This window comes from Apostichopus japonicus, chromosome 13, assembly GCF_037975245.1.
Source record: "Apostichopus japonicus isolate 1M-3 chromosome 13, ASM3797524v1, whole genome shotgun sequence".
NCBI lineage: Eukaryota > Metazoa > Echinodermata > Holothuroidea > Aspidochirotida > Stichopodidae > Apostichopus > Apostichopus japonicus.
Window position 1 is genome coordinate 24,501,113 of NC_092573.1, and position 24,538 is coordinate 24,525,650.

At 36.5% G+C, this 24,538-nt stretch overlaps 1 protein-coding gene across 2 annotated transcripts; it reads right to left on the reverse strand.

Annotated features, from left to right (window-relative positions):
• Nucleotides 1–28: 28 nt before the first annotated feature.
• Nucleotides 29–24,068, reverse strand: LOC139978295 (tyrosine-protein kinase CSK-like). 2 transcript variants are annotated; one of them, XR_011796938.1, is made up of 12 exons: nt 23,772–24,068; nt 12,855–13,079; nt 11,956–12,187; nt 10,776–10,866; nt 10,309–10,407; nt 8,882–8,981; nt 7,923–7,998; nt 6,117–6,190; nt 5,597–5,792; nt 4,059–4,145; nt 952–1,853; nt 29–896 (listed from the first exon to the last, which is right to left on the reverse strand). XR_011796938.1 is itself a non-coding variant. In XM_071988359.1 (11 exons), the coding sequence occupies exons 2-11, from the start codon at nt 12,920–12,922 to the stop codon at nt 1,686–1,688; spliced, it is 1,191 nt and encodes a 396-aa protein (XP_071844460.1). In that variant the 5' UTR covers nt 12,923–13,079; nt 23,772–24,068; the 3' UTR covers nt 29–1,685. The 2 variants fall into 2 exon arrangements, 1 of the variants encoding a protein (XP_071844460.1); XM_071988359.1 differs by having other exon boundaries at nt 29–1,853.
• Between the last annotated feature and the right edge of the window lie 470 nt (nt 24,069–24,538).

Genomic DNA, 24,538 nt, shown 5'->3' on the forward strand with positions numbered 1-24,538 from the left:
TACAGAAGCCAGACGAGGGGTACTTATATTTTTCTTCCCCCCTTTTTTTGGGGCGGGGTGGGAGAATGGCTGTGGAATGTGAGCTGACATTTATTTTATAGAAATCTCAGGTTGCAAACTAACCAGCTATGTTTAGTTATAACAAGTGTCTGCTCCAATCCAACCCTCCCCAACCATCAACTCTTGATGGAGAAATGTTATCAAAATCAATGACAGGTTCAATGATTTTGTTATGTGGTAAAATCAATTTAGTGGTACATTCCTAGAATGTATTGCATCCATCATTTTCACTACTTCAATGCAAAACATGACCCATTGACAACAGAAGAAATCATATCGATGGATTTGACTGTCCAAAGAATTGGAAATTATTAATAAACATTTGAAAGGACGTGTACATTTGTTTTGTTGTAGTTAAATCGTCGTTAGTTTGTCACTTTCTATGTCTTTCACTCCTGACAGACCTTATGACCTGGTCAACTGCACAGCCACAACCTAGTCAAGTGCAGGATACCTCATACCCTGGCCAACTCCTGGATAACTCATAACCTGCCCAAAGGATACCTCACGACCTGGTACAGCCTCAAGATACCTCTTAGCATAGTCAACTCAAGGTTACCTCATTACTAAGTCAAACTGCACGATACCTCACGACCTGGTACAGCCTCAAGATACCTCATAGCATAGTCAACTCAAGGTTACCTCATAACTAAATTAAACTGAGGGATACCTCACGACCTGGTACAACCTCAAGATACCTAATAGCATAGTCAACTACAGGATACCTCATAACTAAGTCAAACTGCAGGAAACCTCATGACCTGGTACAACCTCAAGATACCTCATAGCATAATCAACTCAAGGTTACCTCATAACTAAGTCAAACTGCAGGAAACCTCCTGACCTAGCACAACCTCAAGATACCTCATAGCCTAGTCAACTACAGGAAACCTTCTACCCTGGTCAACCACAGGATATCTCATAAACCCAAACAACTACAGGATACCTCATAATGTAGTAAACTGCAGGATACCACTGACATGGTACCACTGACTGATACAACTGACTGATCAAATACATCTTTAACCAATGCTGCAGGTATCTCTTGAAAAGTGCTGAATGATGGACCTTCATTTTAAAAAACAGCACAGGTAAAATTTCATGTTTTTAACTGGTCTTTGTTTTAAAGCATGAATCTTTGTATCCTTCTCCGTATCCAAAGTCTGAGAAAATGATCAGGTACAAAAATGAAATCTCTCAGCAAAAGTACCATTATTACAGATCCAAATACTATAGTCTGCTAATACCCAGAGAGGTCACCCTAGTTCAAATCAGAGCTTAACCTGTGAAACTATCAATTTACTCATTTTTCACATTTTGGGAAACTATACCAGCAGTAGAACTTGCAAACTTTCAATAAGTAGAACAGAGAATCTTTATTTGAGATGAGTCATTGTCTGCTATGAATGGTTGGTATGTGGTTTTTTTTTTCCAGAGCAGCAAACCTTATAACTCTATAAAGCTCTTACTACGTTAAAGGTCAAAACACCCAACTGTCCCTAACTGTCGTACAGTCCTCTTGAACAGTGGTTTTGCTTTCGTTCTCTTCCCTTGAAGTTTTGATGACAGCGTGTATGTGATTTTCAGGTAAAAGATAATCAAAAGGCCAAAGTTGTACTTTTGCCCTACTTGGCAAGATTTAATAGTTTCTGCTCGATTTCAGAAAACTTTGGTCTTTTTGTCGCTTCCCATTCCCAACACTCCATCATGATCTTGTACATCGCCTTTGGGCAGTCCTCGGGTATCGGCATTCTGCTTCCTTCCTCCAAGAATGATATAACTTCGTCGGCTGGCTACAGTGAACCAAGACAAGTGAGAAACAAATGGCATAAGAAGGAAACTATATTAATAGAAGTATCACAGAGAGAGAAAAGGGGTTGGGTGAGGGTGCTGCTGGCACGGGGTGCAAGCGTTTGGATAACATTCCATGTATTAAAGAAAGTAAAGTAATGAAGAAACAATGACACTTGTCCAACTGTTTTCGTAAACAGCAGAAGTAAATACATCAAAGAAAGTTCCCATCCCCGGGTATATGAAATTAATTTTGGTAAAAATTCAGACAAGTTGCAAACAACAATCTTACCAAACACACCTATGTGGTGAACAAACCTTATATCCAGTATATATTATACAATACTGTATATTATCCACTATATATTACAGAATAATAAGATACGATTCATAACACACTTTATGTATATGATTTATAACAGAATATATATAAACACATATATATATATATCATACAATGTGGTATACAATATATTATACAATTTATAAGACAAAATAATCTTACTGACTAAGGCTTAAAGACTATTACGAAATAATACAGTAATTTCCTCACAAAGGGGTGATATTATAACAAAATTGGTGAGGCATCAATTACTGGCACGTATCTTTCGGTATCGTTCTGATATCGGTATCATTAAAATCTGTGTCAATTGCCGGCAGTTTGCAACTGATATTGCTTTTTCCAAACAACCATGATTTTTGTCAGAGTCTAAGTTGACAATATTTTGGCCTAGAAGCCAACCCCCCTTTTATGGCATTTCAAGGCAATCTTAAACACAATTTGGCACTCCTATAAAAACTTTGTTAAACCTGTGGTGCAAACACTTTGTAACTGCGTTACACAAGCTGCTCCATCTCCCCGAGCAGTAACACAGCACGAGACACTTTTCATCAATTGTGCCAGTCGAACTCCTTTAAGGTGCCAACTACTGTGAACAGTATTGGTACAGCACAGCGCAACGCTAAGAGTGTAAAGACTTCGTTGTTTGGATTTCTTTGTTGGAATAACTCCAACCAGTAATTTTGACCAATCAGGACAAATATAGCCTTCCATAGTGTACAAGACAGACATGTTTAAGGTCATACCATTATCTGTCGTTGGCATTTTGATAGGGAATTGAATGTGTGATATATTTTTAAATTGCAGGCATTGCAGTTTTTGAGCCTATCCATCATGCTTTGCAATATACTTCTTAAAAGCCTGTAATTTTACTACTGTGCAGTACCTGTACAGGTTAGGGTGCTTTCTGCGCTAAGTTATATAGTTAATGCAATTTACATGAAATGTGAACTCATCATGAAGTTCTGTTAACGTTAAATTTAAAGTGAGATGTGATGTATGGTGTGTTTGAGGACAAACAGCATAAGCATGTAAATTTGCATTCTCATGTATCATCGTAGGATAAGAACAACATCAGTTTAAGTATAATTGTTAGTGTTACATGTACGACAAGTAGGCCATACTCTGGTAGGCATACAGTAAGAACGGTGCAGTCTTACTACCAATGAAAATTAGTAAGAATTTAACCAAAGAACAAAAAAAACAACAAAAAAATCCTTCATTTGCATTTTAATTCAGCCATGTTAAGAATGCAATACTAGTAAGTAACGACACTGAATGAAATATCGGTAGTGTCATTTAAGATCCAGATTAGGCAAATTTATAGAAAAGAGGAGGGATTTTACACAGATAAAGCCTAAAGTTAGACTACAGTTTGTGTTTTTATTCTTGTTATCAGTAATGGATCTGTATCAAGCAAAACTGGGATTTGAAATATTGGTTATCGGCAATAGCCGACAGCAACTATGTCCGTGAACACTTAACAAAATGGAGGGCATAATGACGATAACATATTAAACTTTTGTCCGAAAAACTTTGGCATGAACATGTGGTGGAACCTTACTTTGTGACTACTATTGTCTTAGAGCTGACTCACATGACACAAACGCTGGACTTAAGTTCTTGATGGAATTAGTAAGTCAGCACAAAAAAAATGAAGAAATCCAAAACAAACCATTTCTTTATTTGGAAGTCAAGTCCATGAAATCCTTTTGCTTTTTGGCAAATCCCCTGACTTTGAATAATGTATTAATTATAGAATGAATAGAAATTAACATGAGAAGTGTGATCAGCTCTTCCTTAGCAACAGATTGCAGTTGAAAGAGGTCAATGTTAGGTCAAACAACAAACAAAGGGTAGAACTTACAATTCGAGGGTAGGGAACTTTGCCAAATGAATACATTTCCCACAGCAGAACACCAAAGCTCCACACATCTGACTTATTTGTAAATATCTGGAATGAGAAGAAAAGTGATAAGTTATTCTTTTAGTTTATGAACTAGCTCTTGGACAAATTTCTGCTTCAATGTAAGATAAAAGATAATTTAAGCTGACTGACCTTATTAAGAGCTTACTGAATGCAACATTTTATCTGAACTTTAAACTTTCAATACAATATTACTAACTCTCAGCTGTTCATATGTTTAGAGAACTTTGGGAATGACTTAATACTGCCGCTCAGAAAAAAAAACTCATTTATTATTAAATACATATGAATATTAGTAAGTGTCAAATATTTGGGCACAGAATCTGGTACAAACATGCGGAGGGCAACTAGGCACTGCATATAAAGAGCAACTTGCTACATTTGTAATCAACAGGTCTGACAGCAAGAAGTTGCAGGTTCAGAAAGACAAATTATCAGATCCAGGGAACTAAAAACACTCACAAACCGATGTTTACACACTTGCAAGATGGATCCACCACTTAGCCTTGACTTTAAGTTGAACTTACTTCCTGGCCTTGGTTAATTTCAAATATAGAACTACATGCTGTTGTCATGGGGATCTCCAGCCATACACAAATTTAACAGAGTCCTCTCTAGTTCCACAAAATTTGACAAGGTGCAGTCTCTGACACCCCTGAGAATACCTTTGAGGAATCTCTCAAGGACATATCTGGACAAAGTAGCTGCATGCTCCCTAATTCACAAACTGTTTGACATGTTTGAAAATAACATATGCTTTTATAACCACTCATAACCAGACATGTTTGAAAATTTCATGTTTTATAACCACTCATTGCAAACCATGTTTGAGAATAACATGTTTTATCACCACTCATTTCAGACATGTTTGAAAATAACATGTTTCATAACCACTCATTGCCAAACATGTTTGAAAATAACATGTTTTATAACCACTCATAACCAGACATTTTTGAAAATAACATATGTTCATAACCACTCATAACCAGCACATTTTTAGCAACAGAATTTTGCCGAACGTTTCTTTGGCAACTTGACACATGGCTGGTCGTAAAAACCAATCAGAAAAAGCTTCTTTTGAGGTATTTTCAATCACATCTGCAAACACTTAAATTAAACTCATAGCAACAGTAAAATTGTCTCCAAGTCTCCAAAAATGGAACAAAACATATTTTCCCAAACTAGCACATCGATTGAGATATGTTACAGTGCTACACAAAATCTTTGGAGATCTGTAAGCAGCAATGATCACATGCATTAGGACACTACAGCACTATCTACAGCACTGTTAGGACCGATCGACTAGCGCCCTCTGTAGCAACACTGAAAAAACCGATTGCAAATGTTGGATGCGATAAAATAGTTTCCCAGAAACTCACTAGTTACAATATGCAAGGGAAATCGTGAATGACAGACATGGTTGCATAATTTAAATGTAACCTGCTGCTATATTTTGATGGAGTTATTGGAGGTTTTACCTTCTGCCTGATTGCCTCTGGAGCAGTCCATTTGACTGGTATCTTTCCGCCCACCAGGTTTGCGCCATCTCCCTGAGCCATTCCGAAGTCGGACACTTTTGCGACATCGTCAGAGGATATGAGGATGTTGCGTGCGGCTAAATCTCGATGCGCAAAATGGTGAGATTCTAAGTACACCATACCTCTCACAACATCTCTGAAAAAGAAAATAAACCGATAGATTGACAACAAAATATCGTACCTCTAAAGAAACTGAAAAACAATCTGTCACGAGTTTCAAACGATTGAAATTACTCTTGGAAGTGTTTAAACAATAAAGCAGTTATTGTAACCTTCGATGAACTGATACAATTAAGAATATGGGCAGGTCCATCAAGCTACTGAATAAAGAGGGTGGGGGAAGGGGGGAGGGAAGGGGTGTGGGAAGGGGATAATACCCCTTTTCAATTACTGTAAACTCAAAAGTCTACCATTTTCACCCGCTTATTCAGCAGGTCAGAAAGAAATAAGAAAAGCTTACAAGGCAAACTTCAACTGCATGTCATTTGTTATCATCGCACGTCCCCTGGTTCTCAGATAGTCTCGAAGATTGCCCTGATGAAGAAACATTATCAAAACTGATTAATGAGAGCAATGACACAGACAATGAAAGGACTTATAGGGACTATGTATGCTTACCCCACAAATATAAGCCATTTCGGAGAAATATTGTTTCATATTACAACATTTAACAAGTATAAAGTCCTCTTTGAATGTGGATATACTTCTGTAACCAGAAAACGAGAATGTTTAGTGGTTCCGATGCCTCAGTATATTCATAGTTTGGTTAGCCATACAATATACATGAACTTGTGCACGCCAAAACGAACAGGATTATCTGATGCGGCATTGTATAAAGAAAGGTATCAGGAATAATTTATCATGTTGACAAAGCATCAACCATCTAATTCACTGGTAAGGATTTTAAAGTATAGAATTTTTATTCCAGTTCCTATGTGAAATATATTGCAGACACATAGATTGTATGAATAAAAAGATATTTTATGTTACCAACTTTGAGTTTACAAATCCCTTTAAGAGTTGTTATCATAGACTGAGAGCTAACAGATATTGTTTACAAGCACTATGTAATATTTTAACAAGCTACAAGTCATCTGGCATAAATCACCAACAAATTGCCAATTTGATACCAATTGAGATAACCTTTTGACACCTTGAGTCAATTTTGCCATCATTTGAGAAAACATGTTGATCCCCTTGAAGCTGAGTGGGTAAAACTGGCTAATGGCCACTTGATCAACTTTCCTTAATCTTTCTTGGATGACTGTATGTTCTGTTGAAGACTTATAGAGCCATTTCACAAAACTTAACTGAACCAAAATTTGACCAAATTATGTTCACCAAAAGAAAATCATACCATTATAGAATCAACAGATTTAATGGAGCTTTAATTTTGGAGTTATTGTGTTTTAAAAGGTTTTGAAACTTTGACATCTGTTGACCATTTTTGACATCTACCAATTTCATTCATGGGCATCTATCTAGTAAATATAACATTGATTAAACTTGTGTTGATGAGATATCTTGTTTACAAGCTTTTTTTGAATATTTCCAATTAAGACCCACTAACTCATGAATATTAATCAGGTCAAAGTTGTTGTTGCAAAGAGTATATACTTACTCTGTAGTTACATCACCATACCAAGTATGAACTGAATTGGACATACAGTTGAAGAAATATTGCCATTATAAGAATTTTACGTTGAGCCCCGCCCACTCATCAATATTCATGAGATGGAAACCAGAAACAAGCTGGCACATCAACACACCATGGGGCATCTACCTACCAAACATGACATTGAATCAACTTGTGCTTCTTGATATATTGCGTTTACAACTGGCCGTCACATAGACAAACACACACGCCAGCACGATTGCAAAGGTTAAATATTGAGCCTTTCGCATTGTAACCAAAAATGAAAAGGAGACAAACATTGGAACATTATCTATACTTTAACATAGATATACTAACATGATAAACACCTTCCAAAAGTTCACAAAGATCTTTCCACATACAAAACCAACCTGAATTACTTATCATTTAGTAATTCACAGTGCTGTCCATAGTCTTCCTAAATTTATTTCTGTCATTTCATTTTTCTGTTTAACAAGGTGGAAGACTGGAAGTAAACATTGACATTTATACTGAAATCAATAAAACCATAAACAGCTAAACGTAGCTTTTCAATTCTAATCTCAACACTGCAATAGTGGAATTATCTTTATTATGAAACGAGACAAAGAATGAAAAATTATATAAACTGACCTTTGCCATGAACTCAAGTACAATATATTTGTCTGATATTCCAATCAAGTCCACCAAAAATGCATTTTTCAATTTCCTGCAATGAGACAAAAAAAAAAGAAAAAATAATTATATGTTTTGATGAGATTGTGTAAAAGTAAGTAGGCCTGACGTTTCGATCCTAGCAGGATCTTCTTCAGAGGCTAAATGACAAGTACAGTAACAGAAGGGACAAAAACACGCACAGAAAACAGACAGGTTAATGAGCATGGTGAACACAATGAGATAAATGAAAGGGTTTTGATAAGAGCAGAAATATTTGCCAGTGTTGCATTATTGGAGTCCTATATATATTTTGCGACCAGATGAGAGCGAGCTAGCTGTTTTATGATGAGGACGGGTTGCGAACTGACGCCTTGGTGTGTGCTATCATGAACACAATTTACAGTAAAAAAATAATTTACTGCATGTCCATTTTACACTTTACAGATAATCTTTGGGAGAGAAACAAACCTTGCATTGTATCATTACACACTAACAGGTTATAAACAAAGTTATGTATGAAAACCTGCTTCCCAAAAACTGATTTCATATGTTGTGATTTCCCAAAGGCTAGACTCAACCTATAAACTGCTATGGTCTATAACTATATCACCTGGTAAATTGATGAATAATAAACAGCACATTGAATGATTTAAATACATTAGATTGCACACTGACTGGAAAGTTTTGTAAACCACAGCATACATACATTTACCAAAACGTGGAATAGTACAACATCAATGGGGAAGAAGGGAAAGATCGCTCTTACATCAAATTTCGTTTTGTTTTCGGCAACCAAGATCATGACCTACTGTTATACCCGGTGACCCAGTTTTTGGGGTCCGAGTCGGACCCATACACGGGGAAAACAACGTCATGGATTGTCTATAGCTAAAAGTGCGAAGTGACTGAGGGAAATTGAAAAATGGAGAGCTTACGACATAATGTGAGCCTCTTCCATAAAGGCCTGTGAAGCCGCAGCATCTTGCAGCATTTTCACCGCAACTTTTTGACCTTTGTATTCTCCATCATACACAGCTGGAATATCAATGAAAAAAAACAAAAAAACAAACAGAGATGAGATTAGTCCACTTGCATATGGGATGCAATTTTAATTAAGAACAGAATTAATCGTAGGGTATGGTAATTAATATAGACTACGACATAACAACAAAAGATGGCTGCACTTTTAATTAGCCTTGTCAGGAATTGTTCAACGGATATTGTCAGATGCAGTTTATTAATTGAAACGCTGAACGGTGTGAAACCACTTCTCCCACCAGGAAATGACACAGATAAAGATGAGGGTATGTTTTTGGTAACGTATGTGCGGGCTTGTAACATTCTGATGGGTATGTATTAACAAGCAGGGACAAAACAAGCACACCATCTGTAGCATATATACAGAATGATAGAGATCTTTGATATGAAAAACTGTCCACAGATTTAAGGAAAAAAACTTGTTCTGTTTTAGAAGTCTGTGTTCATGTCCCTCGCCCCCCACACCCCCACCAATCGTTATGAAAATTGCTAGGTGAGAGACTTCCTTTGAAGAAGTGACTTATGAATATGGATGGCTTATCGTATGAATAGGGCTGTAGTCGAGCCCCAGTCAAAGGTCCCAAGTAGATCCCAAGCATCCTAGTCCAAAGTCCAAAGACTCCAAAGTTGGACACATACAAGACATTATTACTTTAAACATCATTTCAAAATCTCAAACTTCAAAATCTCAAACTATTACAGTGCATTAGACATGTGACTTGGCATGATAAAACAAAGGCATCTACCTATAGAGTTTTGTGTTGCATGTGGGGAACTGAACTAATGGTCTGTGTATTAAACTTAGTCATCCAGTCACTTCAATTGATGAATCTTATCGCGTAAAGTGGCCAAACTAACAGCAGAACTGACAGCAGTGTGTCTACAACATATCATATTTTATTTTTGATATTTTGATTTAAAGTCTCAATACCTGTTTGCTGATGAATTTCGGAACACCAACTTTCAAAGTAGATTCAATGTTTCTTATTCTAAATGCACTCTGACCAGGTGGGTTTAACAAAGAAAAGCTGTCGCAATCGCAAGAGAGAATTTTTTTCCTGTTGCCCTTATGGCGTGAACGATTTACCGTCAAATCACTGTGACCCCCCCATGTCAGCATGTTCGTTACACCTGTTTATTTATTGCAATGAAAGTAAAATAACATAAGTTTGCAAGCTACATCGTTAAGCCCGAGGGAAAGGTACATTTAATCGCTACAGTTCACTATAGAATTGCTGAATCAAAGGAAACAGGGAGTTAAAGTTACTCAAAATGATTTACCTCTATTATACTTTGAAAGATTCACCATTGCTTCCTTACTTACCCCCAAAGAAACCTCGACCAATTTCTGCACCAAGTTTTAATTCGTCTGCGCGGATCATGAGATTGGAAGGAATCTGTACATTTGGGACATGAGACGGAGCTGTGGAAAGACAAAAAGAAAACAAACGCTATAAATCCTTGTAAAAGATCGTACAAGTGCTCAGATATTACTTCATTACAGAAAGAGAGTACAGCACAAACAAAATATTTAGTTTCAATTCTTTTCTTGAAGAGACTATATCCCACAGCCCACTGCCACATACAACCATCATAAAAAACCTTTACCATTGAATATATAATGGGTGTACAAAGCATTCCCTAGCAGTGACCTAAGCTATCAACACATCTTTTCTTAACGACACCTACCAATCCACACAATAAATACAGGTAAAATAGTGACAGACAACTGCAAAAGCTTCCTTGGAAATTAAATCTCACATAATGAAGATCAATTTGAGAATTTTTTACCTATATTTTGTCGGTTCTGACCTTCCGATGAGTTACGATGTACGGGCATACCAAGTCTCGTGCACAGACCATCTTCATCTGCTCGGTAATGCTGTGACCACAAAGATGGAAGAAGAATTGTTTACTCTTCATCAAAAGAGAAAGAGACTGACAACTTTTCGGTCCTACCGGAATCTTCTTCTGAGGCTATTCCGTTGATAGCCTCTGACTGAGATACAATTGAAACGCCGGGCCCTCTTAAGTTGTATACAGTAAATTTACCTAAAGATGCTGTTTTTTAGTAAACAGCAGTTTGTTAACATTTTTTTTTAGGCTCTTGGGTCGTTTATTTTGTCAGTTTATAACATCTATTAACGATAAGAATGGGATTCCAGTGAGGTGTATGTAAACCTCACCGTCAACATATAGAGGGCTCACTGGGCTGCCAGAGAATATTTCAAGCACATCAGATCATGTCCAGACAAATGTACATGTAGAAGTTGTGTGGCACGGGGTGGTCTTTCACTATCTCACATCATAATATTAAAGAAAATACAGTTAATTCAGCAATTACTTTGGGAAAAGAAAAATTCAAAACATGAAAATGTTACTATAAATTACAAAAAAAACCTCATCAGGAAATGTTGTGTTTTCTAACAATTCGAAAAAGGCCTTTAATTTTTCATGCAGTAAAGAATAGGTCTGCCATTTTGAGAGCATTTACATTATTCTTGGTCAAGTATCTTTTATTTCCGCAGCAGAGTCTAAGATGAATCAGTGCACATCCAAACTTTCTGTAAAATATTGTCAAGGAGCCAAGGATTGAGGAGGAAGCAGGATCCAGGAAGTCATATGTTTCAAAAACATTTCGTCAACAGGAAAACTTACCTTGTTTTTCTTCCTTTTTTTTCTAAATAAAAAATCTTATCTTCAGTCACCAAATTTCACAGGATCTTGTGTTTAGAAAGATAACAAGTAATTTGCCGCTTCATTAGTCCAAATGGCTATCAAACCAATACGATTAAAAGCAAAAGGAAAGAGTTGAAAAGTTGAAAAGAAAATATAGTCACATCTCACTGTGAAGGATTATTCCATATACTGTACCTTGAAGACAAAAAAATTGAATGATTTCTAAAAGGCAAATGAGACACATTCTTGTATATATACTTTTTATTTGAATATGTATTTCTGTATTTCTTACCCTGACAATGGAATCCAAATCATTAAAATATGTTTCATTATCGATGGTGAAAGGCGGTCTGCCTTTAACAGAAACTATTCGGTAGTGTTCGATCTTCCTTGGTTCGGGATCTCGGACGCTGAGGGTGAAATCCCCGGGGTAATGTTGACTGGGCCGTATCAGGAAGGTGCCCTCGTCGTGGGACATCAGCAGATCTTCTGCGCCCTCTCTCTTGATGCTGCCATGAAACCATCTGTCAATGGGATATAATAAGTCCAAGGGATAAGTATTAAAATAACACACTTTGTATATAGTGTACTGTACATATATATGATGCCAACACTGACAGCTGTTTGCATCAATGCACATTGCCAGGAGATGGCATGGATGCACATATTACTAGAGAGTGGCATGGATCAACATTGCCAGAGGATAGCAGAGGATGGCATGGATGCACAAGGCAGGAGATGGCAAGGATGTACAGTATATAGTGAACTATACATATATGATGCACAGCTATCTGAATTAATGCACAGTGCCAGGAGATGGCATGGATCCACATGGCCAGAGGATAGTTCTCCATGAGACTATGTCCTTATCGTGTCATGGACAAGAGAGTTAACATTTTACCAAAATGGATTCAACATTTCCATACGGTGTTAAAATGGTAACCATTAGAAACCACATCATATCTATAGTTCATCCAAGGGGAGCTTTTATCTTTTTTCCAAACTGAGGTAACATTCTCATATTTGTTTTTGACATTACTTGCATTAGCTTGGTTTCTGCAATATCTAATGGATACCATTTGAAACCCGAGAAATCTCTCTTGTCCCTATTTGTGTCTTGGACAGGAGCTTTAACATCTCACAAAAATAAAATTCACATTAAATTTCTATATTTTGTGTTTTGACACTCACTTGTGATGGTTTGGTTGGGCAGGTATGGAATGGTTACCATTCGAAACCGCATAATCTCTCTGGTTCATCTTGTGTCTTGGATCTTTTACCTCGCTTGTTGCAAATCAAGCATTATTAAGGAAGCAGCATTCCAGCTGAAAAGATCCAACGTGGTTGAAGACGGTCTAGCAATATTGGAAGATCGTTGGTTCCTGGGGTGGATGAGATGTAAAACTCCTGTACAGTCTGTAAAAGGAAATTGGACAATATTTTAGAAATTAACAATCTTAATAGTATTTTAGAACATTACCCAAAAATTGCGAATTGTTTATGAATAATCATTCATTCGATTATTGGTTTGAACTTTTTCTTAAATGAGGTAGCAATAAGAAGTTACTCAAAAAGTAATTCTACACCATACAGTAGTAATTGACATTTAAATCTGGTCATGCAACATCTGTGCCCCCCCTACCACTTGCATACTGGACCTTAAAATCACTAGTTGCCAATGGCAACAATTGCTGTTCCCCTTTAATCAAGTTGCCATGGAGATACCTTCATAATGATCATATATGTGCATATGTCTCAAACTAAATCAGGGCTTGAAATTATGCGAAACGTCTACAATTTTTTGCACCAGAAACGGTTCTACTCAAGTAGTAACGAAAACTGCACACAACCAAAAGCAACACTTTAGTATCTGTATGTCTGTCCGTCTGACTGTTTGTCTGAGCATGGTGATACTTGTCATCTCTGTACTTTGGAAAAGATGCCTCCATGCCCATTCAAATATGCCTTGGTAAAAGCTGAAAAAATTGCCACGTGGTGCTTTGCCATATATTTGACACAAATCCAAAGCAATTTCTATTCAATTTTCTCTGTAACATTGCCTTGCCACTCTAGATCACTGCCCAGAGCAGATTAACTATATTGCAATGCAGTGTTTAAACTATTAATACAATACATAACATTATTCCTTAAAAAAAAAAACTCTTGTTTTATGATTTTAGCACTGGCATCTGTTCATTCACTATTTACAGTAGGCAATATTGTACTGTATGTATGCAAATAACAATAATGCAAAGTTCTGTCACCTGAGACTGCAAGGTAAGGCAATCCTTTGCCTGTTACAACAAAATGTCTTTGAAAACCTCACCTGTATTTGTTTAGTATTTCACAGACATATGTTGCTTACACAGTGCGATTTAGTCAAGTGTGTAATTAATGTATATTTAGTGTCTAATACTTTCAGTGTGATGCAATGCTTTGAACAGCTCCAGTACAAATGTCGTCCATATCACTACATACGTGTATAGTATGAAGTACAAGGTCCCCATGAACAAAAGACAAATACAAGGAAAACAGAAAAGGGAAACATCAACAATACACAAGCACATAATGTTGAACCATTACTCTTTATATCTCACTATGTGACGATACAGAATTTATGGTTAGCGCTGACATTGCACAATTGCTCCAACTTCGTTCACTTCAATCATTTCCCTAAAATCATCTCCTTCGGGCCAAATTGCATGACAATGCTTGACTCCCTGTTTGATCAGTTAGCCGAGACTAGTGCTGCCATAGGAGTCGAGCAAAGAGCTTTAGCTGATGACCTGTGAACCTAACTAACGATTACTATGTCCATGGAATCCTTTCTACTGTAGCCCCGTTATATAGAAATGATGGTAAAAAACGATCTAGTGTAGTTTAACGCCTTCGTCTGATGCAACACAGAGAGCTGTAGAGCAGATTTCACACGTACTGTACGCTTCCTGAACAATTGAAGGCTTGAAAACTGCTGTGGTACAAGTATTTTTAAGTCATAATTAGGGAGTCAATACAGTACATGAGACAATACACGTATATTGATAGAGTCAATACACTACACGTTGTTCTGTTTGAATGGTGTCATAAAATACGCTAAACAGAGCCTAATTATATGGTCATAAAAGTGTGCAAAAGACATAGACATATTATGGTACGGACAGAACCAGTTGTCGTCAGCACAGGCTGTAGCCTCACTGTATAAGAACTACAGCATATCATATAGATCTGTATTACAGTAACTACACAAGGAGTGTTATGGATTACATTCCAGAATATTTCCTGTATCCACATATGTTGACACTTGTTGCACATTATTATACGGTTTACATTCCTCTGTGTTGCTTACATTACTGAATTTCCCAAACTGGTTCTCCCCCCCCCCCCCTCCACCCACCATTTCACCATATTTTTCTTCAATTACGATAACAAGCAGATACATGTTTCTTCCTCCTTTTAAGGACTTGTACAAAATCACTGACATACTGTAACTTCCAAGAGGCCAGTACAAGTTGTAAGTTCTATTAAACATTGGCACACACTGCACTGTGTGGACGACAAACTTGACTACTGTATCTATAGAACTTCTACCAATACCTAGTGTGTAGTTCAAAACTTCCTGTTTCTATTGTGGGTAAAGTTCATCTTTCCAGTATTATCTGTGAACCAAAATAAAATACAATAGGGGCAGTGAGAAACTGCACCCAAGCATCACACTGTCTATTCAATACATTGAGCAACCAGTCTAGTTTTATAATTTATTTACACCCTTTTTATGGAATTCTGTAAATCATATCTGTTAGTCATATTTTACATCTGTAATTGTTTACACTGATTGAAAAATATTGCAAATAATATTTATTTATTTATTTATTTATTGTTTACAAGAAGTAGACAATGTAAATACAGTACTTTAGCAGACGACTTTGAGGTATCAGGACTGCACAAACTTACTGAACTGATACATCAATTATTAAACTTGACTAAAAGTTCCACAACTTTATGTTTTCAAGGGAGGATGGGGCTAGGAAGTGAGGTGGAGAATGGAGAGAGATAGGGGGACGGGGATGAAGAGAGATGTGGGGGTGCATATCAAGGTTGTTAAAAATCACAATTTAATCAATTTCTTTATATAGTCGATGGTAAACAATACAATTAACCGGTATTTTCACATTACTCTTCATACTGTAAACTTCTGTGAAACTTCTATCAAACTATCAACTTCTTTCCTAAAGTTGAGGGCAGTACTCTGTAGCTCATCCAAATGCAGTGACAACAACAGAGATCCTGCTAACAGACCCCCACACTGACCTTGTGGATTCGTTTCCTCGCAGGAAAACAGACGTGGCTCTTTAACAAAGTCGAATCTTTTGTTCCAAAGTTCTGTGTTTTTGTACAATTTTAGATGTTATTGAGATTTCAAGTTGTATTTCAGTGGAAAATGACAGGAAGCTGATCATGTTACAGTAGCAGTGAGCTGCTTAGCTGAATAACATTTGATTGTGTTCCTACACAGGAAACCATTAATAAAACCATTAATTTACTCTTCCAAAGTTACCCAGAAATGTTCCAACAGTGGCTTAGATAATTTCCGTTAAGAATGATTAAGTGACACTGCTCTAAGACTGCAGAAGCTTGGAAGTGGAGAACCACAGGAGAGATGAATGACTAATGTTTTACTAACTGTGAGTGTGAGCACTGTATTAAATATTGATAGCATATATACCTACTGTAGCCTAGTCTGTACAGTAGATATATATGTACAGTTAGGGCACTAGGGCAGCCAGATGCCTGGCATGAAGACCATCCAGATGCCTGGCATGAAGGGCAGCCAGATAACAGGCAAGAAGGCCAGCCAGATGCCTGGCATGAAGGCCAGCCAGATGACTGGTAGCCAGATGCCTGGCGTGAAGGCCAGCCAGATGCCTGGCGTGAAGGCCAGCCAGTCCAGATGAGATCTGTAAAGATTAGCGATTTTATTTTGAACGAATCCTACAGAGCTCTACAGAGACTTGCTAGCAAACCTCAACAAGCAGTAACTTTCCTCTGTTGCTATGGTGATGTCATGAAATTTGCAGACCTAACTTAAATAATTAGTATTTGCATCATAATACATGTAGGTAAGTGTACTGTACAACATAACAGTATCCTCTACACAGTACATGGTACTGTGACTGCACATATTATCATTATCTGAGCTTTGCTATTTACCTTTTGTGTCTATGATTGCATTATAAAGTTCTGTATTATATGTTAATTATACTGTGCAATTGATCATAAAACAGCTGAATACACTCAACATGAATATAATATTACAGTGCTGTACAATGCCACTAGCACCAAGGGGGGGGGGGTGGGGGTGGGGGGGTTATGTTATGAAGACCATAGCCAGTCACATGTGATAAAGAGACTGTAAACAACTACAGTGTGTTTAATATGTGAGGTTAAGCAAAGCTACACTAACTTTAAGTACTGGTTCGTAGTACTTACTAATACAAGCTTACAGTACATAATTTACAAGTTTCTAATTCCTGTCCTCTTGAACTTTGAACACCTAACAAATATAAGTTGGATCTCCAGCTCACCAAAGTCTTTAAATTTATTATACGTGCACCAAACCTAACATCCAAACCATATATATATATATATATATATATATATATATATATATATATATTTATATACCATCAAGCTCAATGGTTTCCTATCCACAGTTCTTCCAGTCACATACTGTACTGTACTTTACTGTTATGTAAAATACAGTATATACCATACCGTATTGTACTACACTGAACTCTACAAGAATGTTTTATACAGACCCGTAGTATTTATCAGATTGGAGACATGATACAAAGTTCAAGAGTATGTCCTGTCTCAATGATAGGCTAGCTAAAGCTGACACTGTTACAGATGAGCCAGCTAGGCTACTGTAGCTGTAGGTCTATTACTTAAAGCCACTCACTGCGCTTGTTAAATTTTGTTTCCTGTTGCTACATATATACTGTTATGAACCTTGAGCAGCACATTATCAGCAAACAACTACGTTTGACTATTCAAAGTTGTGATTCACTGCCAGCTTTTAACAACCGTGTCCCGATTGTATCAGCCTTTATCTAGTTCTCTTCTTCAACTTCTTCCTGTTCTTTAGAATGACTCAATCAACACAAAACTAACAGTTCCAGATCGAATTAGTTTGACATTTCAGGCCTGGGTTTATTATCCAACCACACTGCATAAACTTTTCATATGTTGCACTCAACATTTCGACCACCATTGATGCAGAATGCTTCAGAATTTATAAGAAGGGAGGGCTGGGCAACCTGGGCAGGGGTGCCAAATGATTTGGTCCTGGCAAGTTATGACCAGGAAGTGGGTGTTGATACAGATGTATGACATTGGGAGTGCCAATGTTTTGATATGGTACCCTATATTTCTAAGCTATGTCTGATATGACACACACAAGTTGGATGATGTATATATGAATTAATATCATAAACCTGTCCTAAAGTAAAGCTTATGAATTTGTCTGTGTCATGCAAGCGTACAGTAAGTACTGTGAATGCAAGCTAACATTTTTAAAACTGGTTTCTTTAAATAATGACTTCAAAATTAATGACTGAATAATAATGTACTGTACAATATAGTCTTTTTTTTTGAAGCACAGCGCTTCGCATAAAGTGGAAAATAACATGAAATTGGAAACAACTAATGTTATTGGATTGGAAGAACATTTCCTTTTTTGGACGATTGTGTGCCCTTAATGATGTGATATAGCCAAAATTTCTGTCTTTTGGGCGATAAATATAAGTATGATTGTCTGAAAGCACAACAGTAAAATAGTTTGCCACATGGCAGCATACACTTTAATACAGAATAGCCGTTGGTGTTTTGTGACTCCCTTCCATGTGTGTACGATGTGTAGGTTAGTACAGTCTGTCATATATGTTATTCTGTTTCATTCACAGCATACAGTACGCTTTATACTTTCGACTCTTTTTTGGCTTGGAACCGACACCCATCTTTCTTGCAAGCATAGTGATATCTAGTATTCCGCTGCTTGAAAGATTGATTCCAAACCAGGTTTTAGTTTTCACTTGGTTTAAATTTTGTAACACTGGCACTCCATAAAATGTAATTAATTAAGATCAATTTCTCAATTCCCCCACCCCCTTTTCAACTCAAGGCTGATTAAAAATGATTTGTTTACTGATAATGGCAAAGTTTCTTGCCTTCACTCATACTTGTTTAATGTAACTATGATGCTATTTATTTACGTTGATGTCCGCCTTTCACATTGTTACCCTTTGTTCTAACATATCAAAGCATATTTTGAAAAAAATATTAACATCCATTTCCATAACTGTTTGCTCTGTGCCTGGTGCCATACTTTACTCTCAAAATAATTTATGGACTATATGTACAGTAGTTCACTTATCATGTACACAGCAAGCTGTCCTACTGTAAAATCATTTGTGGATACACGTCTCTCTATCTAAGTTACCAGGCTAAACATTCTACAAACCAAAGCTGGTAGATTATTTACAAAACAGCACTTTTCTTTTAATTCTATTTATTTAGGTTACAGTAAAGGCTCTTGATACAGGATAGTCCCTATGTTAGATACAAACATGTCTGAATATCCATTCAGCAGCCTCCCACAGTACCTTACAACTTCCTTAAAATCTTTACGAGTTAAACTCAGATTTATTGCATTTACACACATTTTTAAATCCTTTTCATTCCATTTCTTACCAGTTTCACTGAAATAGTGCAAGCGCTATTAGAAATTATATCTGAAATAACTCGGGATAACAACATAAAAGAGTTTAATACCAATACTATACTCCCCCATTCAATGCAAACTTAAAAAAAAAAAGATTTTTATCACCAAGTTTAAATTGTTATTTATCCAAGTTTTTGTTTGCATTCCTTTTATCTCTCTTTATAACAATCGTATATCTATGTATTCCTTGCCTTTGTGAAGCCGGATTGCTAGTTAAATCTGGCTTCTTTGGTCCTCCTCCACGTTTTTTTTTTTTTTAAATTTATTTTTGTACTCTTTGTATAAAGAAATTAACTCAAAAACCCTGCATAGTAATTTCATCAAGAGCTGTGTAAGGGACAAGCCGTAATTACCTACCATTGTATTTTCAATGTGAATGGTTGAGAATAATAACAGCAAAATTTCACCTACCTGTATTGTAGTGAATACAGAACATATGTACTGTAGATACAGGTCACCATCTGTACAAAGGAGCTCCTATGATATGGGTGCATTATATTTAAATTAAAACAACAAACCTACTGTAAATTAACCCGGTGGAAGTAGGACAAAGTATTAATTTTTCCTTTAAATTTTTATTTACTAAGATACAACCATCTGTGCACTGTGTTCAGAAAGAATCAGTTTTGTTGTGAATTAAAAAAAAAAAATATTCAATTTATGGGTTATAAGATATTCCTTCCTACTAATTGACCATTTGTACAAAGGAGACAGGTACATATTAGAACTGGTACATGGGGAATGGACTTATCAGTGTGATTGTAAAATGGTCCTATATTGATACATGGACAACAACACCTCCATGTGTAACTTTGGGGAAGTTGGAATTGACATTAAGAAATGAGTGTTGGTGATCATGGCTAATGAGCTTCAGCAATCAACTTTGTATGACTATAGTTTCAGTACTTAAGCTAATAAAATGGCAACTTAATGCACTGTTGTGGCAAATGGCTAATTTTGTAAGAATTGCGATTTTATGGGTATTATACCCGTATGAAAAATATTGTTTGTCACCTACAATATATATGGTAATATTTAGTAACTTACTGTATTTAATGCATATTTAGCTACCCCATTGCTACTGTACTGTTCCACTATTGCCTATCATTACAAATTTTGCGTTCTCATTGTCAAAATTTGTCTCAAATGTGAAATAACTTCCTGTAAAACTTTTGAGAACATAATGACATTGCAGTTCTGTATATTATGACTCATTTCTCTCTTTTTCTACTACTTCCTGTTTCAGGTACTGGGATAATTTTAAAACCTGTGGGGATTTCCCATGTTGTAACTTTATAGAGCTCTACTCACTTTACTCACTGTAACCAAATTACAACGACCATCATGAACATAGGGTCCAACATGGCTTGACATTGGACTCGCAAATCAATCCCTGTACCTTTGGCTAAATTTGTATGTGCTGAAAGCTTTACTGGTATCCTTTATAAGGAGTAAGGAATGCCTTGTTCCAAAGACACTGGTATCATTTGTGAGAGTAAGGAATGCATTGTTCCAAAGACAATGTAATCAAGACATATACAGTATATATCATTTGGCCCACTCATGCATATATTATACATTTTATTTTGAGGGCATACAGTACACTCTGTCAGTACTTAGTAACAATGATTTATTAAATGTCATTCTTATTCAGGAACTGTCAACCAGGCTTGGGGCGATTACATCTGAATGTAATCGATTACGATTACGATTACTTGAGAATGTATGATTACGATTACGATTACAGCCTAAAGTTGAAGTAATCGATTACGATTACATTGTAATGTAATCGTGATTACAATCACGATTACATTGTGGTTACTTGCACAATCCTCTGCATATCTGTTTAATATAACTCTCTGCCGGGAAATAGGGCAATAAAATAGGGCAAAGGAAGGGCATTTACAGTATATACGGACAAAATTGTGGAAGTATATCTACAATTCCTACCAGGCATTACACATTTATGCCTTAACACGTTTAAGATGTGTAACCAATAAGTCCAGTAAAAAATACAATTTAAACAGACAAAGAGTAAACAGACAAATACTTAAGTAAAACAAATGAAGATTTTCATGCAACACTATATTTTGTAAACTAATAATTTCTGCATAGCAGCAAAACTAAAAACTCTTTTACATTATAACACCAAAATAATTTATTAATAATTATTTATCAAATTTACTTACTTAAATGAATTTAAAGGGTGTATTTTGTCAGCCTGACTGTTATTGTTTGTTAAGTGTTTAATATACTAATGAAATAATTTTCTATAATCAGCACACCATGTCAACTAATGTCAACCAGTTGTGTATGCAAAAGGATTTTGAACGCTGAGAGGCAGCATTGAACAGAATAATTCAGGTGATAAAAAATCCTTGAATATGGCGATCAAATCCCCAGTACTTCTTAGTATAAGTTTATCGTGCTAGAGAATTCTAGAAGCAGGAACACTTCTTTGGTCACACTAAAAGCCAATAGTAAGAATTAGTTTTAATCATTTCTACTAATTTTGCCCTTCTCATTCAAATTTCACTGTAATCTTAAATGTAATACGATTACGATTACTTTGCCCTTGTAATCGATTACGATTACGATTACTTTGTAATTTTCACAAAAGTAATCGATTACGATTACTTCAAAAAATGTAACCGATTGTAATCGATTATGATTACTGATTACGATTACCCCAAGCCTGCTGTCAACCATCAATAAATACTACTCTTACGGCTGAATTTAAGGGATCTTAGCAGCAGCCAAACATTTAACGTTTTTATCCAGGACTTTTAACTAACTTATTATGCTCTTTATTTCATTTCATTGATTGTTCCATGTTACATTTTATGCCGTTGTCAAGTTTAAATGTATTTTTTCCTTTTCCACTGCCATCTTATTATTCACTTTTGTATTCTTATTGTTCTTATTTTGATTATTTTATTGTTATTCTACTTTGCTTTTGTTTTTGAGGGCCTTGGGGGAGATTAGCTTTACCCTAACAGAGTTTACCCTTTAATGTCAAATAAATAAATAAATAAAACAATTATCCGATTTAGCATTGCAACAAAATTCTAGCAACAGCAGAATAGATGATGTTATCAGGGCACTTACTGTAAGCTGATTTTTTTTTTTTTTTAATTTTATAACTTTTGTCAATCATTTATCCACAGACAAAAGAATATTTCTACAAAAAAAAAATTCTTTTTGATGAAATTCTCAGAACAGAGAACTTTGACAGCTAAGTACACATTGCAAATATGTAAGGTTTCATGGACAAATCAACAAGGAGATGTGATAGTTTTGGATTCTTACAGGCAATATGTATGGTTGTAACGCCAACACAGATTGTGAGTAATATGCAATCATGGACAAAACACTTTACAAATTTTACAACCTACTTTGGGCATTTTCCTTAGGATGCCTATCAAAAGTTTCTATGATACTAGATTCATTACTTTAGCTGTTTTTCGGCATACAGTATATACATGCATGTTACATAAGCCATAACGGAACCATTAAATGATAATTGATGTGGTCTAGGCCTAGGCCCTACCATAAAAAATAAAATGGTGTAATGTATGTAGATTCATTCAGTTAGCTGGTTTTTGGCATACATCCACTAAATGCATACATTGTAACATTAGCCTAATAATGGTTTATAATTAATGATAATTGATATGTAGCACAGGCCTAGGCCCTATCATATTATTCATAAAACTCCAAATGTTACAAATTGACCGTAAGGCCATGTGAGGCAACCATAAATTTCTGTGCAATCAAGCAATGCTTACTTAGTTTTACTTCACTGCGGACTCACTGTAACTTGTAAGCTGCGTAGGCCTAATATATACTAGTCTCAGCGTCTGATATTACTTGTTGAAAGAACTGGGGATAATCAAGCTAAGTTGATAAGAGCTTTGCATGGGCAACAGGTCTAGGTTATATAGGCCTAGTTGTGTTACGAAATCTGTTTCTTTTTTTCAAAATAACTCATTAAAGTTTAGAACAGTGTCAAGAGTTCTACAATTACTGGTAGTGGAGGGTAGGCAAAGCCAACCAGGCTATACTACAGTATGGCTGGCCAAGATAAAAAAATGTTTTGACTAGGGACATGGCCAATGGTAGGACCTACTCCTCAATCTGTCTATGCCTGTGAAGTCTACTATCATTCATCCAAACCAAAAGTTTTTCTTCTGGTCCTGATGCTTTAAGATCAAATTCTCTTCAAAGCAGCTTTAGAACATAATGTGCCATGGTGTGGTACCATAACTAGTTTAAGGACTGTAGGCTAGTCTGTAGCCTTGGTCTAGCCTAACGTTAGGTCTGCTTACCTTAAAATTCAACTTGAATAGCACATAGGGCCTAGCTGTGAACTTTTCAGTGTGATTACATCCGTTGTCGTCCGTCGATGTTTCTGAATACGATAATACAGACGAAGTTAGCCTAACCTACGTGAGAGTAACTGTATACATATTAAACGTTAATGTGTATCTGTGAAGTGTGATAGTAACACTGTCGATATTTGCTAGAACGTAGGCTAATTATATCGTTATACAAAATACACACAATGACTACAGCCTATCTACAGACTACCTCCAGGTTCATTTTCATAACGTATAACGTATTGTACACAGTACTTCAGTTGATAACTTCCGCATTCTCATACATATGGTATATGTACAATATATGGCGGTATTGAACTATGCCAGCAGATGAGAACAGGGCACAGAAAGATCACCACCACCACTAATATTTAGACCGTGCGCCAGATGGTGTGGATTGCCAGAATTGTGACAATATTAAGCTACCTTTCATCGATATTTTGATAAAATGAAACAATAATCTCTCCGCCCTCCTCTCCACCCTCCTCTCCACCCTCCTCTCCACCCTCCTCTCCACCCTCCTCTCCACCCTCCTCTCCACCCTCCTCTCCACCCTCCTCTCCACCCTCCTCTCCACCCTCCTCTCCACCCTCCTCTCCACCCTCCTCTCCACCCTCCTCTCCACCCTCCTCTCCACCCTCCCCTCCACCCTCCCCTCCACCCTCCCCTCCACCCTCCCCTCCACCGTCCTCCCCACCGTCCTCCACCCTCCTCTC

Bases quoted from the DNA above. Each gene is read 5' to 3' on its own strand.
- LOC139978295 (XM_071988359.1), bottom strand. From the start codon at position 12,922: ATGAACCAGAGAGATTATGCGGTTTCGAATGGTAACCATTCCATACCT. The intron at 4,146-5,596 runs GTAAAACCTCCA...TTCTCATTCCAG, and splicing joins CAGAGGCAATCAGGCAGAAG to ATATTTACAAATAAGTCAGA. The intron at 1,854-4,058 runs GTAAGTTCTACC...GGTTCACTGTAG, and splicing joins AAGTTCCCTACCCTCGAATT to CCAGCCGACGAAGTTATATC.